Genomic DNA, 22,328 nt, shown 5'->3' on the forward strand with positions numbered 1-22,328 from the left:
GGTTACTTTTCATTATAGGTCTTGGGTCCTGAGTATGAAAAAAATGAGCCTGTCAGGGTAGCATAAAAACCAGTGGAAAGGAAATACTGGGGGAAACACTTTGTAAAGTATATGACTGTCTAACCACTATGCTATACACCTGAAAGTAATACAAAATGATATTGAATGTAAACTGTAATTGAAAAATAAAAAACATAGACTCAAAAAAAAAAAAACACCCCACAATGTATTTTTAACCTTAATAATAATTTTAATATTTAAGATTCGGTTTGTTCAGAATTTATTCTCATAGAGAATGACTATGCCAATAACTCTCTAGCATCTTTTATAATATTTTTATAATATTAAAAAATATTCAAAACAATTTAAAAAAGAAATCAGTAGAAAGGGCAGGGCCTTGAGACAGTTGGACCAGGGCTCAGGCCTTGCTTTGCCCTTTTCTTGCTGTGCAGCCCAATGCAAAACCTTGGGCTTCTGTTCAAAATGAGAACGTTGGATTTTGTAACCACTCAGGCTCCTTTTGGCTCTTAATATCCTAGGATTTTACCAGGTAATTTATGTGCTCTCTGAGTAATGCGCAGGAATATGGGAACAGGTGCATCTCGCTCCCTTCAATGAGAGGGAGAGTCCGTGTCCCTGAAAACACCTCAAAGGGAAGCCACCAGCAGGAGGCGCTTAACCCATATAGGACCTGTGGAAAGGTGGCCACCGACTGAGATGAGCAGTTTTCTGACTTGGACCAGATTCCCAGCAGGATGACCTAACTGCAAAATCTCAATGGGATTCTAGTATTCAGTGAAGGTATGATACTGGGAAATGAATTTCACAAAAACAAAACCTTCAGTGAACTTGTGTAACATCTCCAAAGGACAGAGAGGTCACTGCTTCTCAAGGCTTCGTAGCTCTCGGGATCAGTAAAGTTGGTAAACATTTCGTTATAGAAAAATGATGGTGTCAGAACTACTAAATCTGGAAAGCCTCTTTGACAGGGCATCCTGAAGACTGAGCGAGGTGGATTTCTGGCTTTTGTTTTTTTCCACAGCTCCATCAAAGAAGGGCTTTTGCACACACCCATCCTCAGTGGAAATACTACACTCACCCTGGCATTTGTCATGGAAAAGACCTTTCCCTTCCTATGAAAGGACACTTAAGCCTTCAGAGATATTAAAAGAAATTCTAGCCCGGCCGGCGTGGCTCAGTGGTTGAGCACTGACCTATGAAACAGGAGGTCACAGTTCGATTCCCGGTCAGGGCATACGCCTGGGTTGCAGGATCAATCCCTAGTAGGGGGTGTGCAGGAGGCAGCCAATCAGTGATTCTCCCTCATCATTGATGTTTCTATCTCTCTCTCTCCCTCTCCCTTCCTCTCTGAAATCAATAAAAATATATTGTAAAAAAAATTCTAGAAAAAGGTATGAGATAAGCTTCTCTAAAGCACAGTTCTGAATGTCACATCCAAATGTCCAAGGTTACTCACATTCTCTGAAATGCATGCAGAGCCTAACACAGGGGGAACAGAGAAAAACACGTGGAACTTACTCTTTATTCATGCCTTCGAGCAGAACAGCCGAGACCCTCTTTAACCGGTCTGCCAGCTCAGGGAGGCCTTCTGTGATAGCACCCAACATATTGTTGGTAATGAGGGACAGGCAGGCAATAATTTTCAATTGATTCAGCTTTTCTGTCAGTTCCTGAAGACGTGCTTCATCTGTGATCAGTGTCTAGCATATTTATTTAAAATGGAAAAATAGAAAGGGAAGCTCAATACCACGAAAATGTAAAATAAGCAATATCACATCCACACTCCCATTTTTATCTGATTTCAGTGAAGTCATTAAACCACCTGGCAACACAGACAGACTAGCTGATTCATAGTTAGAACTTAAGAATGAAAATAATGGAAAACTTGAGGGAAGAAAAAAATCACTCACCTCTGGAAATTCTTTTTTCTGATAATCCCACTGCAACAGTTTCAAATAACTGTTATTTAGCACCAGTGTAGGGCTCAGGTGTGGCTTGGAGCTGGTTCCGGCCGCAGGAGTTAAACCGGTCTCAGAAACAGAAAGTAATTCTTCATTTACAGATTCTTTTATCCACTGGGTAGTTTTATCAAGAGCACCTACAAGTGAAAAGGCCACACATTTGTCCTACAGCTGATGGATCGCTGCATCCGTGCATTCTTCAGACAGATGCTGTGTTAGGTGCTGGGCCCTCAAGGAGCTTACAGTCCAGACGGGGAGACAGACCTGCACACCAACGATTACAGCAGAATAGAAAGACGAGAAGGCACAGTGGGAGTGGAGGGAGCAGAGGATGTCCAGAGCAGAGACTAAGACAAAGAGCTGTGACACTGAAGACACACAGCAGACAGAGGAAAGGGCTGTCACCCCAGGCCGGGAGAACAGCCCATACAAAACCCGAAAAAGTGAGAGAATATGGCACCTTCTGGATGCTACAAGCAAATCTGTTATGGCTGGTTCATAAAGAACTAAGGGAAAGAGAGTGGTAGCGCATGGCACTGGATGAGGAGACATACCAGTTCACACACGACCTTGAGTTTTGTGCAGAGAAGGTGTTTAAAAGAAAAGCATTGATTATTAAACATGTTGGGGTCCCGGACACCTCTGAGTGTCTGAGTAGAGCTGTCTTTCCCAAAATGCACATGCATGCTGGCGTGTACACTTTACTTCCACCCAGTACTAAGGTTCCCCACTGGAAACAAGTTGCTTTTTATATTCTCTCTCTCTCTCTCTCTCTCTCTCTCTCTCTCTCTCTCTCTCTCTCATCTATCTTTACTGTTGAAAGTACAGTGGGGCCTTGACTTACGAGTGTCCTGACTAACGAGTTTTTCGAGATACGAGCCGTCTCTCGGCCGATTTTTTGCTTTGAGTTGTGAGCTAAAATTCGGGTTACGAGCCAGCTTCAGATACCCCACCGCTAGTTGGCGCAGCAAACATCACAGTGAGCACCACAACATCAGCCCAACATCACATGTCTCACTCGTTCACTTTTGATTTGACATAGGAGTAATTTGAGTTACGAGCTCCATCACAGAACGAATTAAACTCGTAAGTCAAGGCCCCACTGTATTTTAGATGTCCCCTTTGTTTGTGGTTGTTGTTTTTTCCATTGACCCCTTCCACCCTGTTCCAGCCCCTCCCAGGCCTTCACCACTCTATTGTCTGTGTCCTGGGTTATGCATATATGCAAATAAGTTCCCCTGTTAATCACTCTCCTCTCACCCCACCTCCCTTCCCTCTGAAATTCATCAGTCTGTTCCATGCTTCTATGTCTCTGGTCCTATTTTATTCATCAGTTTATTCTGTTCATTAGATTCCACATATGAGTGAGATCATGTGATACTTAATCTTTCTCTGACTGGCTTAGTTCGCTTAGCATAATGCTCTCCAGGTCCATCCATGCTGTTGCAAATAGTAGTTCTTTCTTTTTTATAGCTGTGTGGTATTCCATTGTGTAGATGTACCACAGCTTTTTTATCCACTCATCTGCTGATGGGCACTCGGGCTGCTTCCAAATCTTAGCTATTGTAAATTGCACTGCTATGAACATAGGGGTGCATATATTCTTTCTGATTGGTGTTTCTGTTTTCTTAGGATATATTCCTAGAAGTGGGATCACTGGGTCAAATGGGAGATCCATTTTTTATTTTTTGAGGAAATTCCATACTGTTTTTCTCAGTGGCTGCACCAGTCTGCATTCCCACCAGCAGTGTATGAGGGTTTCCTTTTCTTCATATCCTCGTTTCTTATAAAACTATGTATTTGGTAGAATTTATCAGGTGGCAATTGCTAAAAAAATGTAGACTGAACACAAGTGCAGATTAAAAAAAAAAGCCAGAGAACGAACTAAAGAATAGTCACCCTGAAATTCTTCCTCAGACCCAGCACTTAAATAGGGGTAATTTATCAGCAGCTCTGTTTGCCACACTAAGGGAACACCACCTCCGCATTTCACAATTTTGTTTCTCCTCAGTTGGCAAATGTTGTTCTTGTTTTTTCTAGTTCTGTTTATAATGATGCAAAGTACTTGCAGTCTTTTATTTAAAAGAATATCCAACAGAGAGTGTGTGCAGAAATCATCATGGATATAATTACAATGTGGCCATAATAAACATTTATACTGCAAGCATAATCATTTACAGCTGACACATTTAAAAGGCCATTTAGTTAGTTCAAACAAAAGCAAGAGTGTAGCATAGTGGTTCTCAATCCTTGCTGATTTTAGAATCATCTGGGGAGCTTTAAAAAGGAAAAAAAAGTGATCCTGGGCACAGCTCCTAGAGATTCTGATTTAATCAATCTGAGATGGGGCACAGCCATCTCTGTTCAAACACCCCGAGTGATCCTATTATGTAGCCAGCATTGAGTACAACTAGTAAAGCAGAAGAACACGAGTTTAGAGTGAAACATCGGTTTTTTTCTAAGGGATTGGCTGAGACTGCACTTCATAAGCTGGTACATTGACTGTTCTATGTGGCTCTAAAAGCAAGGTCAACTCCACGAGGCACCTGTACCCTAGGTCTTTCATGTGGACAGTAATAAAAGCCTCTCTATCCACTCATTTATTCAATGGTAACTGAGCACCCCTACAGGCCAGGTATCGCACCGGTGCTGGAGAATCAGAGATGAGTAAATACAGTCCCTGCACTCAAGAAGCGCCTATTCTGCTCGGGGATAGAAACACAAGAGCAGGCAATGGCTTTATAGGTGTGTTGTCCTAAGAATTTACCAGGAGCAGTGAGGGCCTAAGAGCACTTATCCATGATATTTGCTTTTTTATGCCTAGCAACACCTCATCTCCCTTCTTTTGGTACTTATTTTCCTTTGAGAAACCATTGTCTTTTGCTCCAGGCTTTCTTTTGTGATTATCAATTAAGAGGCCCTTGACCAGCGGTTGGACTGAGCCAGATGCCTATCTGTCTTTTACCTGGACTTTGGTGACTATAGCATTCAAGGATGACCTGTTTTGAAGTACACATAAACCATTCTGACTATGGAGCCCAGGAGTCTTCCTTTGTTTTTTTTCCAACCCAGATTCCTGACACTCTCCTGGTTACTGGCCTTGCTCAGGGTAGGTATTTTTATTTTTTATTTTTATTGATTTCAGAGAGGAAGGGAGAGGGAGAGAGATATCTATATAATAAAAGCCAAAGCGACTGTTATGGCAGAATGACCAGAACAACTGGTCGCTATGATGCACACTGACCACCAGGGGGCAGACGCTCAATACAGCAGCTTTCCCCTGGTGGTCAGTGCGCTCCCACAGGGGGAGCGACACTCAGCCAGAAGCCGGGCTCATGGCTGGCGAGTGCAGCTGCCACGGCAGGAGCCTCTCCTGACTCCTCTGCAGCAGCACTACTGAGCAGCAAGCAGCGGCAGCAGGCGCAGCGGGCCAGGCTGAGAGCCAGCGACACTTGGCCCTGATTCAGGCTCGTCGCTGGCCGCCTGCTGTTTGGCGCACTGCTACATCCCCCTGAGTGGTCCCAGACTGCCAAAGGGATGTCCAACTGCCGGCTTCGGCCCGATCCCAGTGCCATTCTCTGTAGAAGGCAGTCAGTCAGTCTGAACAACTCAGTGACTCAGGGAAGCACAGGGAACTAGGGTGAGCCTGCCTCTGCACTTGACTCACCCACTCGATGGTGCTTGCAGGACAGACCGTGGTTGCCCAGCCCGTGCACGTGCAGCAGCTGCTGAAGCCCAAGCAGCAGGCCGTGCAGTAGCAGAAGGCCATCCAGCCACAAGCCAGCAGGTGGACATCCCCTGAGGGGTACCAGATTGCGAGAGGGTGCAGGCCAGGCTGAGGGACCCCTCCCCAGTGCATGAATTTCGTGCACTGAGCCTCTAGTAGAAACATAAATGATGAGAGAGAATAATTGCTCAGCTACCTCCTGCATGCCCCAGGGATTGAGCCTGCAACCCAGGCATGTGCCCTGACCAAGAATGGAACTGTGACCTCCTGGTTCATAGGTCGATGCTCAACCACTGAGCCACACCCGCCGGACAAAGTAGGTATTTTAGCTTTAGCCTCCATCCTTCCATTCACTTCCTTTTTTTGTTAATTCAGCCAAAGTTGGTTTCTGCTGGATGCAATATAACCCAGCTGATCTAACACAAAACTGAATAATCAAAGTTGCCAAAGCAGCAGCTTGGTTTAATCTTGGCTTGGCTATGGGAGACCTGGCTTCCAGTCCTAGCTCCATTACTTGTTCACTGTGTGACTCTGCTTTGGGCAGGTCATGGCTAAGCATCACTTTGCTCATTTTTAAAATAAATATATCCTGAAATCCCTGTATGCCAGGCAAAGACAATCACAATGCAGTATAATAATGTATTTTAAAAACATATTTGTCTCACAGAATTTTTTTAAAAAGCACTTGAAGTTCATGAGAACATTTTATCAAATGTAAAATATCTAAATAAGTAAAACCTTTTTCTTTCTGAGTATCTTAAAAATTACTTGTGGTATGGCCCCCTCTGGGGTAATTTATTACTCTTTCCACAGGTAATTTAGTTTTTGGATCTAATCTGGTTATCTTTTTGATGCTTAATACATGCACCCAATCATTGCCAAAGGCTTTCTTTGGTGTGTTTTATTTCATTTTTATCCTATCCCATTCTTTCCTTTATTTTAAATATCTTTACATACAATAACTACATAATTGACATTCAATAAACTGCACATATTTAAAGTGCACAATTTTATGTTTTGATACATATACACAACCATGAACATATGCATCACCCCAAAAAGATTCCTAGTGGTCTTTCTAATTATCACCATTTCTCCTTCCCTCCCATCCACCCTCACCATCTCCAAACATACTGATCTGCTTTCTGTCAGATCAATTCGCTTTGTCTACACTTTTATAAAAATAAAATCACATATGAACTATTTTTACAACATAGTGATTAGATATTTATATAACTTATGACGTGATCATATGATAAATTTAGTGCCCATCTGACACCATACATACAGGGTGAGGCAAAAGTAAGATTACAGTTCTGAGTACATGAAACACAGAGTTTATTCTTATATTATTATTTGTTAATCATTATATTATTTTCCATATGAACAACTGAAAACCTACTTTTGCCCCATGCTGTAGTTATTACAATATTATTAACTATATTCCCTATGCTATACTTTACATGCCCATGACTACTTGTAACTACCAATTTGTACTTCTCTTTTTTTTAATCCTCACCTGAGGATATGTTTTTATTGATTTTAGAGAGAGAGGAAAGGAGAGAGAGAGAAAAACACTTCTCAGTTGCCTCTTGTATGCACCGACTAGGGATCGAACCCGAAACGAAGGTATGTGCCCTGACCAGGAATTGAATCCGCAACCTTTTGGTGTATGGGACAATGCCCCAACCAACTGGCGAGGGCCCAATTTATACTTCTTAGTCCTTCTCCCCTTTAAAAAAATATTTGTATTGATTTCAGAGAGGAAGGGAGAGGGAGAGAGAGAGAAACATCAATGATGAGAGAGAATCATTGATCGGCTGTCTTGTGCACGCCCCCTACTGGGGATCGAGCTTGCACCCAGGCATCAAACTGTGACCTTCTGGTTCATAGGTTGATGCTCAACCACTGAGCCATGCTTTTTCATTCATACCCCCAACACCCCTCCCACCTGGCAACTGTCAAAATGTTCTCTATATCTATGAGTTTGTTTCTGTTTGGTTTGCTCATTTACTTTGCTTTTTCTTAGATTCCTCATATAAGTGAAATCTTTTGGGTGTATTTTAAGTAAGGCAGATGCATATATAAAATCTCTGTGTCAGCAAAGTAAAAAATTTTTTGGAGTCAATTCAGAAACTCAGTCCTTGTCTATATGAATTTTCCAATAATTATTTTATAAAAATCATGTACACACAAAAATCCAACACTTTTGTCTTTCTCTGTGATACTGTGAGGCTCTTATTTTGATATCAGGGCACAGTGGCCGACTTTTGGCAGTCAGTTAAGGATATAATTAACACCTGACATACACTCTGCTTCCTGGACTCTTGACTTGTCTGGGAACATATCTGGAGCCTGGGCAATAATGACCTATATGCACAACAGGATTTATTCTATTCTTAAATCTCTGAAAATATCCAAGTCAATGTGAAAGGTGCAAGTGAATTACAGGTCACTAAGCCAAGGTTTTAAGGAGAGAAATAAATCATTTGAGATGAGCAAAACCATAATTTAACCCTATGTTAAGGAATTTGCTCAAAATTCCAAGCTATTTTTATTCAAAACATGGAGACATTTATACATATGTGTACATACACACATACACAGGCACACAAACAAAACCAACCATTAAGTCTCAGGAAAACACTGCTAAGAACAAACTATTGCTCAGGTTTCAGATTCAGGCTATGTGGGGTTCTAGTTCCCTCGATCCTTCTCTCGCTTTGAAACTAAAGCAACATAGCCCTGAAGTCATAGACTTTTTGATGTAGAAGGATCCTGAGAAGTCATCTAGTCTTATATACCCCCTGATGCCAGAGCTCCCTCTGCCAATCCCCCAAAGACATTCAATATTGTGCTGGGAGAGAGGCAGTGTTGCAGTGGTTGAATGCACATGCATTGGGGCAGAAACATAACTGGGTTATCCAGGCTTTACCACTTACTAGCAGTCACTTAGGGTTAAGCACCTTAACCTCAATTTCTTCCTTTGTAAACAGTGTATGATAATAGTACCAGCTATTATGAGCTTGAATGGGTTAAATGTAGTGTTTGGCATAGACTAAGGACATGGCACTTAATAAGTGCTCAAATAAAATGTAGATAACACAGACTACTATTATAAAAGAGCGGCTCATTCCAATGTTAAAATAGTTCTGGCTGCTACTTCCCTCCCATGGATCCTGCTCGGCCTACAGAGCTTAACCAAAATCCCTGAGTGACTATCAACAGGGCAGAGCTCATGGCCCACCTGAGTCTCCTTGTTGCCAAGCAGAAGTGCCCAGCTGTTCGATTATTCCTCCTGTGGCCCTCCATGACACATGCTCTCTTTCCTGGATGTTTACAAGCAGCTCCTGCTTGGCTTTGTGTACATAATGCTATCATATTGACTATCTTGACAGAAAAGCTCAGTCCACAAGGGGTGGAATGAGGTGGATGGATCCCCTAACTCAGCCTTAGACTGTGGTGAATTAAAGTCCAGAGATGGGTTTGCCAATGAGAGAACCAGTTAGCCCGTCTCTTGCCAGCTGTGAAGTTATCAGTTCCTTGCCTATGAAATGAGGGTATAACAGTATCTACCTCCTTGAGTAATTGTGTGGATCCAAGGTAATACCTCCTTGACTCCCATTCTTTCTTGACCCCCTCTAGTCCAGTTTTAAGGCCCACTCGTTCACTGACTGCTCCCATCAAGGTTATCAAGGTTACCAAGGATCCTCATGTAGTCATATCCAGTGGTCAAGCCGTGGCTTTCATCTTTCTTGACTACTTGGCAGCACTTATCACAGCTGCTAACTTCTTCCTCTTCTGAACGCTTTCTTCACATGTCTTACGGGACACCACTCTCTCCGGGCATTCATTAACTCTGGTTACTCCTGCACAGTTTCAATTGCTAGATCCTTCTCTTCAGCTCCAAATGCTTTAGAGTCCAGGTCAGGCCCCTTCTGTATCTACACTCACTCCCTAGGTCAGTGATGGCGAACCTCTGACACGCGAACTCATTTTTTTGGTTGATTTTTCTTTGTTAAATGGCATTTAAATATATAAAATAAATATCAAAAATATAAGTCTTTGTTTTACTATGGTTGCAAATATCAAAAAATTTCTATATGTGACACGGCACCAGAGTTAAGTTAGGGTTTTTCAAAATGCTGACACGCCGAGCTCAAAAGGTTCGCCATCACTGCCTTAGGTCATCACATCCAGTGTAATACTGCAGATAAGAGCAGGGGCCGTGGAGCCAGACTGCCTAGGCCAGTGGTCGGCAAACCGCGGCTCGGCAAACTGCGGCTCGCGAGCCACATGCGGCTCTTTGGCCCCTTGAGTGTGGCTCTTCCACAAAATACCGGTTCTTCCACAAAATACCGACTTCTGCGCATGGGCCGTGAAGTTTCAATCACACTGTACGTGCGCGCCCGCACACGGTATTTTGTGGAAGAGCCACACTCAAGGGGCCAAAGAGCCGCATGTGGCTCGCGAGCCGCGGTTTGCCGACCACGGGTAGGCGAGTCCCAGCTCTATAACGTACAAGCTGTATTATGGAGGCAAGTGATTTAACCTCCCTGTGCCTCAGTTTCCTCATCCATAAAATAGGGAGTGATTTCCTAAAGTTACTGTGAAGATTAAATTAGTTACACAGGTGAAGAACTTAGAATGTGGTAAGCTTTTATATATGTTATCTAGTTACATGGCTTCATCTACCATAAATATACTGAGGGTTCCCAAACACATATCCCCATTCTTTAATACTCTAGTCTCGTATCTAAAAGCCCACCTGACATCCCCATGTTGATGTCAAACAAGATCTCAGAGATCATTTTATCTAAAACTGAACATGATTCCATAGCTTCCCCCAACCTTCTTTCCCTTTATCTCCCCCATCTCACTAACAGGTATCACTATTCAGCCAGGTGCTCAGGTGAAAACCTTAAAGTCATCCTCAACTCCTCTCTTTTTCCCCCTCATCCAACTTTCATAAAATCTTGTTACTCCATTCCAAAATACATCCAGAATATGACCTCTTCTTACTACTTCCAGCACTACCACCTGACCAAGCCACCATCATTTCTTGCCTGGGCAACTGCAATACAACATAACTGTACCCTGGCTTCCCTCTTTGCTCCATATAATCTATTCTTTACCCGAGAGCCAGAGTATTCTTTAAAAATGAAAATTAGATGTTGTTTCTCTGCTCAAAACTCTCCAAGGACTTCCCATCACTCGTGGCATGAAATCTAAATTCCTCTCATTTCCTAACAAGGCTCTATGTACTGTTTACCTCTTGTCCTCATCTCCAACCACTCTCTCCTCGCCTACTCTATGCCAGCCACACCATCTGCCTATGTTTGTCCAACGTCACACACACATTTCTGCTTCAAGACCTTTGTGTTTGCAGCTACTTCTGGCTGGAATATTCTTCCTTCACATCTATACATTCCTCTTTCTCGTTCCTTGGCAAACTCTGTTGAAATGCTACTTGTGAGAGAGACCTTCCCAGTCCACTTCACCTAAAAAAACCCTCAAATACAAACACTCCCCACCCTCATTCCTGCACCATTCCTGTCTGCCCTTTTATCTTATTTTTCTTCATAGCACTTAACAACAAAGCTGATAATAAGTTTGCCTACTAGAATATCTGCTCCTTGGTGGCCACAACTTTATTGTTTTGTTCACTGCAATGCCCACAGCACCCAAGCAGTGTGTGGGATACAGCAGGTGCTCAATAAATATTGTTTTTCATGCATCAAGAAATGAATAGTGCTTGGCACAGTTCCTGGGACATAGTACACAGCTATACATTTGTGATGTTAATTTTAAAAGTAAAAAAAAAAAAGTTTAACAGAAAGGCCAAAATTCTTTAGTGACACTTCTTAAGATGTCAAAAATAAAATATCATATTTTCACTTAATTTCAATGTAAATATACAATTATCTTGTACTTACTTGGAGTTTCTTCTAAAATTTCCTGGAACTTAGTTCTCTCATAATCCACCAGTTGGCGTTGAAAATGTGGTCTAAAACTCCTAATTAGAAAATTGGCCATGTCCATATTCATGAGGTCCAGGACATGGAATATTTGCCTAAAAAGTTTAGAGTTAAAATAATTAGAGAGGTGATTAAGAAATTAATCTGAAATTCATTAACTTTTACCTGTTTTCCAGACTGGAGAAAAATAAACATCCCCAAATGGTTTTTAAATTCCAATTGCCATTTGGCAAAGTCATTTTTCATAGAAGGCATTAGACATGCATTCCAAATGTATTCTTAATAGCTCTCAAGAGTACTGCTTTAGCAAATATAATACTTCCAGCTGAGCCATTACATCCAGTCCTGAACTGACAGAAACACACTAAGAAGTATATAAGATGAGTTTTAACAATGAGACAAAAAGGGTTCAAGAAGAAATTTTCATTTGAAAACCCCTGAAATGTTAAGGAGTCTAAACGTAGTGTATATGGTTTCTATTCCTAAGGGGTTAAGAAAAAAGAAAAGAAAGGATGGAGGAATGGGGTATAGGGGAAAAAATTGTTCCTTTTAGAGTTGGGTAGCCTGGTGCTCAAATCCAGCTCTGTGGCCAGGCACAGGTTAATCTCTTTGAGCCTGTTTCCTCACCTTTGAAAGGACAGGACAAGATCAACCTTAAAGGGATGTTGTGAAGAGTCAATGAGATAATGAATGTAAAATGTAGGGGACAGTGGCACCCAGTGTGTGCTCAATAAATGACCAAGATGAACACCACAGATTTGATATTACACATGATAAGACAATTAGAAGCAAAGAATCTACATCTGAAGAATTGCAATTCGCTAGAGCTGAGCACAACTCCAAGGATACATGAAACCCATTTTACAGGTGGGGAAAAGTGACTTTGAGAGCTTATCACCCAAGGTCATAAAGTTACCTGCTACATGCAGTTTTCCTTCTTCTACCTTTCCAATCTATACTAATGATAGAGGAATACGCAAATTGTCCGGGATGCCGTCATAGTAACAGTAACAACCGAACAACAGGCTGCATGGGGCGACCAGGCCAACAGGGGGTTAGTGAGGAACGACTGAATGATTGAACAGCAGGCTGCGTGGGGTGACTAGGCCAGCAGGGGGGGCAGGTGCAGGCAACCAGGCTGGCAGGGGGGCAGTTGGGGGCGACCAGGCTGGCGGGGGGAGGGAGGGGCAGTGAGGGGTGACCAGGCCGGTGGGGGGGGACTGTTGGGAGCGACCAGGCCGGCAGCAGGGGGGCTGTTGGGGGCAATCAGGCCAGCAGGCAGGGGCAGTTAGGGGTGATCAGGCAGGCAGGCAGGTGAGCAGTTAGGAGCCAGCAGTCCCGGATTGTGAAGAAGGGAATTTCGCCCCCCTGTTTTAGGCCCGATCCCCGGGATCGGGCCTAAACAGGCAGTCGGACACCCCGAGGGGTCCCGAATTGGAGAGGGTGCAGGCTGGGCTGAGGGAACCACCACCCTCCGTGCACGAATTTCATGCACCAGGCCTCTAGTACTATAATATAAAACTTACATATCAACGTGGCCATATTCATACACACACACAAAGAAAAGTTCCCCTCAATTGCAAAAAGTGATGCAGGCTCCTCCTTCCTCTGGGCTCACAAAGAAGCTATTATCTGCAAAGCCAGATTAGATTCTCACTTCCTCGGGGAAGCTGTGGCAGGGATGGTTAGATCCACAGTGTGGATTTGTGGCTGGGAGATGTGTTTCTAGACAGCAACCACATTTCTCAGGCCTCCTTTAATCTAGGTGGGACCATGATACTAGTTAGTCCATACTAGGAGGTGTCACTTGTGGGCCGAGATGGTTAAACACTGGATACACCTTCCCCATGATCTCCTTTCCATTTACCAGCTGAATGTAAAGGACTCTGAGGACCTGGGCAAGGGTGGAGCCAATGCAAGAAGGAACCTGAGTTACCGAATGGCATGTGGAAGGTTTCCTGACCAAAAAAACCCCTGACTTGGATTGTGGCATGAAGGAGAAACAAATTTGTATTGGTTAAGTCACTGAGAATTCATGGTTATGTGTTACAACAGCGAACATTACCCTAATAAAGAGACCTTTTTAGATCCTTGACTACATCCCTGCTAGAGTCTCCCCTTCCACAACACTTCCCCTTCCACAACACTTACCACAATTGTAATTCCTTATTCAAGGTCTGTCTCCCCACTCAACTGTGAACTCCTTGGGGTCAGGGATTGTCTCTTTTTCATCACTGCATCCCTAATGCCCAGCACATGCCAACTAACAAGCCTGTTAGATCATTCCATCTGAAAACTCTATGTACACAGCAAATGACTTAAATTCTTGTTTGTTTGTTGTCCTATGGCCAAGGAGTCCTCTGAGAGGCCAGTTATTACTCTGTGTCCCTCAATCCCCACACTTCCCCTTTGTGTGACCTCAGAGGTACTCTAAGAAAAGGCAAGCAGCACAAGTGCTAAACTAACCTCAGCAGCTCCACAATGTTGCCAGTGGCCTTTAACTTTCTGATATCGTCATCTCGCACGGGAGCACACAGCTTTCCCATTGTGCTGATGATATAGTTGGCCAGGCCTTGGATGTCAACAGCACCGTGCTCAGCCTGTTGTCTAATGAGGTCCGTGTCCAAAACTTCACAGATCTGGTTGCGAAGCCGGTTTCCACTACCAGGAATCAGAAAAGAGAGAAGAATCTACACAGGGAAAGGAAAGAAAAATTAGCAGCATCATTACATGAGTAAAGGTTGTCACTTTTTATCTCGATGTCTAGATGACCAAGCTCCCACCCCATATTTTAATGCCCTGGCTGCCACAGAAGTTTATAGGAACTGGGTGGTGGATCAGAGCACTCCAGTGTCTCAACCCTAAAAAGAAAGATCTAGCTTCTGAATTAAAGTCTCCCCCCGCCCCATTACCTGCCCCTGCTTTTCATGGGAAATTACTGATTCTCTCAGAATGAAAGCAACTAGTAAGGAAGCAATGTTACTGAAATAACTTCCAAAGGTTTATAGATAATCTGTGCAAAGAAAGAACGAGTTGAAGATCGTAGCTCCAAAAGAATCCATTGAAGAAGGGCAAATGGAATCCTCCCCATGGGCTCCATTAGTATAACATATTCAGTACATAGCAGACATGGTATTTATACACATAGCACATGGCAGGAGCACTCTGAGCCAGAGTGCCTCAGTTTCCACCCCTCAAAGCTGTGTTACCCTGGGCAAGTGAGGGAACTTGGTTTCTTTACATGAAATGACAGGTGTGACTACCTCAGTGTTATGGTAAGGATAAATGGACAGTCTACTGCTTGGCACAGAGCAAGTGTCTTGTTAATGCTGGCTAAAACTGTAACTGTCACCGTATTTAGTCCTTACAATTACCCTGAAAGGACTCAGGAAATAAGACGTAAAGAGGGAGAGGCCATAACCAAACTAGAACTATCTAACTCTAGAGTCTGTGGTTTTAACCACTACTCTGTGCACTACCATCACCCCGAGTTCCCTCCACTGCCTCTTTTCCCAGCTTCCAACCTACTCTAGGAGGTGCAGGAAAAGTCCCTCCCAGTGACTGAACTTGCTCAGTTTTTTAAAAAGAGTCTCTAATACTCTTTTGAGTACATGAAAATAGTCTTGGGGGGGAGAGGACAATAACTAATTAATACAGACAATGTCAACCTGCCTCTCTGATTTCTTCAAACAGCTTGATGGCGTGGTCATACTCAGGAGGGTCAGCATTCAGTTCCGACTCCAAGACATCCCAGTAGGCCTGGTGGACGATGCGTTTCACTCGGCTGGCCAAGCTATAGGAATGAAATGGACTTTTTTTTAAAACGAGCATCGTTTTCCCTGTTTATAAAAGGAATATATTCATAGTAGAAATCTTAGAAAATGGAGAAAAACAGAGAATAAAAATTGGCCATCATCCCACTATTTCCATTTTTTTATGTGTTGTGTTAACAGAGAGCACCCAAGATGTACAATATTACATACTTGTTTCATCATTTAATATTCTGTCGTGTTTCTCCTAGACTTTTAAAATGCTTCCTTCCTATAGCTTTCAATAAGTTCATAAAATTCTTGCCTAAGAAGATGTCAGAATTTACCTAGCTACTCTTTTACACAGATTCTTAGACTCATTCTAGATTTTTGGGATGAGATGGCAAAGTTGCTCTTTCCTCAACAGCTGAGATTTCGTGGCACAGAACAGAACAGATTGGCCCCAAGGAGACATATACTTGAAAGCCTGCCAATTTCAGCTTCCATGTCCCATTTAAAGTTAGCCAGACCAAACTGCTGAAATAGGAGCTTCCTAGGAAAAGCTCACAATAGAATAGATGGCCGCCTTGCTTCACCCCTTATGTCCATGTCCTAAAATAGGTGCACACTAAAATACACATCCCTCCTGAACAACACCACTTTGCAACAGCTTTGAGAACAGCACATATTTCCCTGCCCTAGAATTACTTACCAGTCTCTACACCCCTCACCTAGGGCTGGCATAAACAATCATGGTGAAGTGCGGTTACCACAGAAAACCAAACGGACACGCCTACTTTGGCCAGTTATCTTAAACAAGATTAAGAATTATTAGGAACAACATCCCCGGGAGCAGGAAGACTGTGATCCACATTTTATATTTTAAAAACTTGTTTACTACTGTCCTACTTTAAAACAAAAAAAAATTCTGAATGGAATAAAATATGTTGGCTTAAGCGATAGAGAGAATGCCTCTGGGTTTATAAATGGCACTGTGAGGCTGAAGGCTCAGCGCCATTCCCCATGAGCCAACTTTGCCTCTAAAGATGATTTATCTGTAGTCATGGCCACAAGCCTTTCTCCTCGTTGGCCCCGCCACTGAAGCCGGAGAGGGTGAGAGAGGGTGTAAGGGTGTGTCTGTAACTGAAGGCGGCTTGTCGTGAGGTTGAAGACGGGAGCCTATGCAGTTGTGATTCCCTCATCCAGAGGCTTCGGGGACGTCTCTTCTGAGCACGTTGGCAACTCAGCCGCATTTCCTTATTTTTCACAGTGTAAACATCAGTTTTTAATAAGTCAATCCACATATATTTCTTGTGCGTGCATTATATGTCAGGTACTCTGCTAGGTAATAGGGACAGAGCAAACAATACAGACATAGTTCCTCCATTAATGGTGCCTTGGGTCCAGTGAGAAAGGCAGGCATTGAACATAATATTATAAGGTATCTTAACAACGGGGAGGTAGAGGGGGCTACAGGAGACTTTAACAAGGGGATGTCATGTCGTCTAATGGGCTCAGGAAAGTCAGGAAAAGCTTCACCCAGGAAGTGACGTAAAAGCTGAGTTCTAAAGATTATGGGTAACATGTACCCCAGAGGAATGGTTTTCAATTCAAGTACAGGACTTTGTTAGAGAACCAGATAATGTTTAGTCCCATTCAACCTTATACAAGAATTTCCAGGAATCAGTGTGAATATGTGCATGCATGCACACACACACACACACACACACACACACACACACACACAATCTGCAGTACCGTTTATGCACAACAAACATCTCTAGGTTACCTGTTCTCAGGGAGGGCATCTTTTTTCAACTGAAAGTTCTCATTTACAGCAATTTCGTGAACAAGAGTCATGTTTTCCAAGTTCCTTGCTGCACCCATCACTTCATCAAACGTTACAACCCTGGGAGGGCTTGCTGCTGAGAGAAAAGCAAAGACCAATGAATGTTGTGGAAGAGAAGTTGTCATCCAGTGAAGCTTCCTGATGCAACTAGAGTGTAAGTTATTCCAACATATATTTTCAGGGTTTTATAAGTAAGGAGACTATATACTAAAATAGGTGGATTCCCCTGCTTAATATTTAAGACTTCAAAAATTTAAAAACTCCTTGATAGCTTCTGTTACTGCATTGATAAATTTTCAATGTTTTTGAGGTAATCTTATTAATATAGGCTAACTTAAATTTTAAATTAAATCATCTCATATTTGTGCCTATATTTGTATTTATTACATATAATATACAGGAAATTGATGACTACTTTTTATTTTGTAATTCATAACTCTCATTAATTTAAGCAGACTTAATATGAAATAACTGACTTTAAAACTATAATTTCTAAAAATATAGGCAGTATAGCAAAATGCTTAGGTTTGGTTCTAAATTTTGCCAATTGGTAGTTATTATTTGACTTCACTGGGGCATAACTGACCTCCTCATAGGGCTGATCTGGGATGATTAAATAAGGTAATTCTGGTAAAAAAGAATACAGTAAGAACTCAATAAATGTAGATAATTAAAATAAATCTGATAAGCTTTATAATGTACTTCTCAGAAAGAAGTAGTAAATAATCAATCTATTTCTAAAGATTGTTCTTTAAAAATTATGTAATAAATCAGGCCCTTTTGAACTCACTGTTGGAACTCTTAGCTCCTATTAACTAAAAATCATTACCTCAAATAACAGTACTGACTAGCAATATTTTGCTACCTAAGATAATATTAAGAAGAGGATGAGGAGGAGAAGCAGGAGGAGGAAGAAGAGGGAATGGTGATATACAGAATTAGTAAAACCCTTCTTCAGGATTCCTAGGTACCCTTTTAGAGGCATCAACCCTGAATATAATATAAAGAGTATGAAAAAGCACAGAAAACTGGGTGGCTGCTAGCAAATTCTTTTGCCAATTCTCTGTCCCAGTAAGAAATCTCTTTAAGGCCTAGCCATTTTGGCTAAGTGGTTAGAGCGTCGGCTTGCTAACCTAAAGGCCCCCGGTTTGATTCCAGTCAAGGGCACGTACATTGGTTACAGGCTCCTCCCTGGCTCGGGCCCTTGTTGGGGAGCATGCAGGAAGCAACCAATGGATGTGTTTCTCTCACATCGATATTTCTCTCTGTCTTTCCCTCTCTCTTCCACTCTCTCTAAAAATCAATAGAAAAATATCCTCAGGTAAGGATTAAAAAAACAAACAAAAGAAATCTCCTTAAAAATGTCTGTACCCTTTGGTCTAAGAATCCAATTATATTAAAAGAATTCCTGAAAAGGCTTTATGCACCACCAAGGTATTCATAAAACACTATAACAGCAAAACAAAACAAAAAACCAATGAACTAAATGTCCAATGATAAATCAATGGTTAAATAAATATAATCATATTCACTTGATAAAGTAGTAAGTAGTCATAAAAACTATGTTTTAACAATACATTATCATGAGTAAATGCTTTAGTTATAATTCAAAATGAAATGTCTATGTGAAGAATGAAGATATGACTGAGCACTTCCAGCTGTCATCTTCAGATGATATCATAGGCAATGTTTTTCTCTATACTTATCAACTCTCCAATTTTTAAAAATGAGAATGCACAAATTGAAAATAAATACAAATGAACTAATTTTTTTGAAGTGGGCATCTGATCATATTAAACATTAGTTGCTTTTTTCTGCATTTGCTTTGTTAGCTCAAGTGTTCTATTTTCTATACAAAATGCCAATTAAAAAAAAAAAGACAAACACACCTGTTTATACATCTCTAGCTCCCACACACACAAAAAGGGGAAGAAAAAGATGTCTCCCTTCAGCAGGGCCACTCTGTTTTTCTTTTCTTTTTAACAATTCTTTATTGTTTTTTTTTTTTTCGCTAAAAGTATTACAAAGGGTATTACATAAGTGTCCTTTTTTCCCCCCCACCCTCAATTCTTTATTGTTAAAAGTATATATGTTCCCCTTTTCCCCCATTGACCCCTTGTAGCCTGCCCTCCCCCTCCAGGCCTTCACCACCCTATTGTCTGTGTCCATGGGCGAGGCCACTCTTTTAATGCTTTCTCACCCTCCAAGTGTAGTAATTCGCCTCATGGGCACTTTTCTGGGGTGATTTGCACAATAGTTTTTGAAATCAGCAGGAAACTCTTCAGATTGTTTCACTTCCTCCATGACCCTTGAATTGGGGCAACTTTTCTTTCATGTAAATCAGAAATGATCAGAAAAGACCAATTTGAATTTATCCTTGAATGTGGTCCAAGAAGTCATGTCAAGGACTGGGTTTCCACTACTGAGAAAGACAGGTGGGGTGCATTTATAGTCAAACAATTGTGCTAGTACGGGTTCACTGAGCGTCTTTAAACCTGAACCAAAGCAGACCAGAGACAGAGATGAAAAGAAAAAAGGGGCAGGTTGTAAACTTGCGTGGCTATTTATTCCCAAGAGTCTGCACAAGGTAGCCGCAGGGCCCCCGCAGTGCTATTCCAGTAGATCTAGAAAGAAGGGAAGTGTACCCTCTGATCTCAGGCCTTTCTTAGTTTTAGAACCCGGCACACAGGCCTGGACCCTTCCCTCCCCGCACCACCCCCCCATCCCACTCCCTCCCGCACCGTCAGCTTACAGGCAGGAGAGCTGGATTTGCTGGAGGAGTCGCTTGTGAAGCTCTGCCTGGAGCACTCATAGTCACTGAGCGAAGCCATGCTTTCGGAAAACCGGGAAGAATCTGAGTCGCTCTGCTGGTCCTCACCCACACACCGCTTCTCGCCACCATTGAAGGGCATTTTGTGTCACTTGAGTGTGGGGTAAAGAGATGGTACCTGCACAGACAAACAGGCCCTGTGTCAGTAGTCTGTGGCACTTCAGCCGTGGTGCCTCCGTGTCGCAGGTGTCACAGTGTTGGAAAGGCGCCCAGAAGACGGCCCCTGCTTCCCATAGCACCCCAGCCAGGCTATCACTAGGCCTTCAAGACTGCCTTCCGGAAGAGGGAACCACAGCCACAGGTGTGAGCTCACTCAAGACATCTCGGTGTGGCTGTGGACTCAGTAACAACGGGTCCTTAAAGCACAGAGTGCAGAACATAATCTCTGAGCCCGGACTGCTAAATCAGGGGAAGGCAGGAGTAAGAATCTGGGGCTCCGAGGTCAGACTGCCTCGGTTTGAAGCTCCTTCAGTCTTTTGTCATGTGGCCTTGAGGAAGGCACTGAACTACCTACCTCATCAGTAAAACTGGGCTGAAAGACTAATCGTAGGATTACTTGAAGATGAAATAGGACTCATGCAAAAGTGCTCTGACCCTGGCCGGGTGGCTGGCTCTGTTTGTTAGAGCATCATCCCATACACCCAAAAGGTTGAGGGTTTGATTTCCGATCAGGGCACATACCTAGGTTGTGGGTTCTATCCCCCGGGCAGAAAGGCAGCTGATCGATGTTTCTCTTTCTCTCTTCCCCCCACCCCTTTCCCTTCCTCTCTAAAATATCAATAAAAACATATCCTCGGGTGAGGAAAACAAAGTTCTTAGTACAACACTCAGCTGTTAGCTATTGCTATTGTTCCTATGTCTTTGTTTGAAATAAAATATTTGCAATCAGCCTCATCCCTTGTCTGTGAGCCTCCTGGGGAAAGGAGAAGGCTAATTAAAATCTCCAACTGCCCAGTCATTATGTTCTTCTCCATTTTCCCATGAACTGCCAGGACATGAAGAGTCAGGCCTGGTACTTGACAATGTACAAAGTACCCACTACCACCCAATGGACAAACAAGCACAAAAAACCCTGATTCACAAGCTGGGGGAACAGACTCTGAGGAACAAGAGGACTTACTCTGCCCTAAAACTAGCCCCTTGATTCTACATTCCGTGCCTCCCAGGGCAGGGCAGCTGGGCCCAGCCACCCCCTAGAAAGGAGATCCTGGGCACACGGGATGCCCAGCCGTCAGCCCAGGAGCCTGAGCCAGGCCCGTGAGAAAGCTGGCCTTCATATGAGAGTGGTGGCAGCTGACACCGAGGGGAAACCTGGGCTTGAGGAGAAAGGCATCTCAAATCCTAAGTGGACAATGGTGATAGTACGGGTTCACCGAGTGTCTTTAAACCTGAACCAGCTCACAAAATGAGGTACACAGGGCTTTCAAAGCTGCCAGAATGTGAAACCACAACTACGCATAGTATGCCTAGAAATACCTGCACAGTTTCTTCAATGATTCCGTTCATTTATTGAGTGCCTACTGTGTACCAGGCACTGGGAAAAGTAATAGTGAACAAAACAGACAGGGCCCTGTTCTCATGGCTCTTAAGTCCAGTGACGGAAACTGTGTGTGCCAGATGGTAGAAGACAAGAAAAGGCAAAACAAGGCAAAACAAGGAAACATGAGAGAGGAGAGGCAGGCAGGGTTGGGACTTACGGGGAATCTAGCCTTTGTTGAGAGAAATAGTGCCACTTTTCATTTCTTGGGTAGTAGAGACAAGGATGGGCCTGAAAGGGACTTGTTAAGGGTCAAAAGCCCAAAGGCATTTGCACCTGACCTCACCTAAACAAACTTCTTTAGACCTGCCACTCATAGAAATGCACCCTGGCTTGGCCCACCACTTTCGAAAACAGAAAACTACCAACTCGGAAGTGGCCTCTGCAGACCCAAGGGCAAGAAGTTGATGAGACGCGTCCCAGGTCTTGTCCCGGAGCAAACGGAGTAAGCAGCTGAAACTAACACCCACCCCGAATTGGCGAATTTACTCAGTTGGTGAGACGGTTTGCAGCCTGGAAGGGCAGAGCTCCCCTGAAAAGGTTAAAAACCAGGGATCTGGGCAGGAAAGTTTGCCAGACCTGAGCCCAGAGGGTCGGAGGGAGACGCATGGCAGACAGCCGCATCTCTTGGGACAGACACAGACCCTGACCGGGGTAAGGAGTTCCGCGGGTTTGC

General features: G+C 43.0%; 1 protein-coding gene across 9 annotated transcripts in view; it reads right to left on the reverse strand.

Annotated features, from left to right (window-relative positions):
- Nucleotides 1–22,328, reverse strand: part of TCP11L2 (t-complex 11 like 2) — a 47,219-nt gene that overhangs the window by 9,517 nt on the left and 15,374 nt on the right. For 3 of the 9 annotated variants that reach the window (XM_006092735.3, XM_023757246.1, XM_023757247.1), the window contains 7 exons: nucleotides 20,038–20,233; nucleotides 17,226–17,361; nucleotides 15,360–15,480; nucleotides 14,154–14,377; nucleotides 11,646–11,782; nucleotides 1,932–2,119; nucleotides 1,540–1,721 (listed from right to left, as the gene is read on the reverse strand). In XM_006092735.3, the coding sequence (XP_006092797.1) occupies nucleotides 1,540–1,721; nucleotides 1,932–2,119; nucleotides 11,646–11,782; nucleotides 14,154–14,377; nucleotides 15,360–15,480; nucleotides 17,226–17,361; nucleotides 20,038–20,197 (1,148 nt within the window). In that variant the 5' untranslated portion in view covers nucleotides 20,198–20,233. The other 6 variants (XM_023757248.1, XM_006092736.3, XM_023757249.1 and 3 more) reach the window with 6 other exon arrangements.

This window comes from Myotis lucifugus, unplaced genomic scaffold (assembly GCF_000147115.1).
Source record: "Myotis lucifugus unplaced genomic scaffold, Myoluc2.0 scaffold_103, whole genome shotgun sequence".
Lineage (NCBI taxonomy): Eukaryota > Metazoa > Chordata > Mammalia > Chiroptera > Vespertilionidae > Myotis > Myotis lucifugus.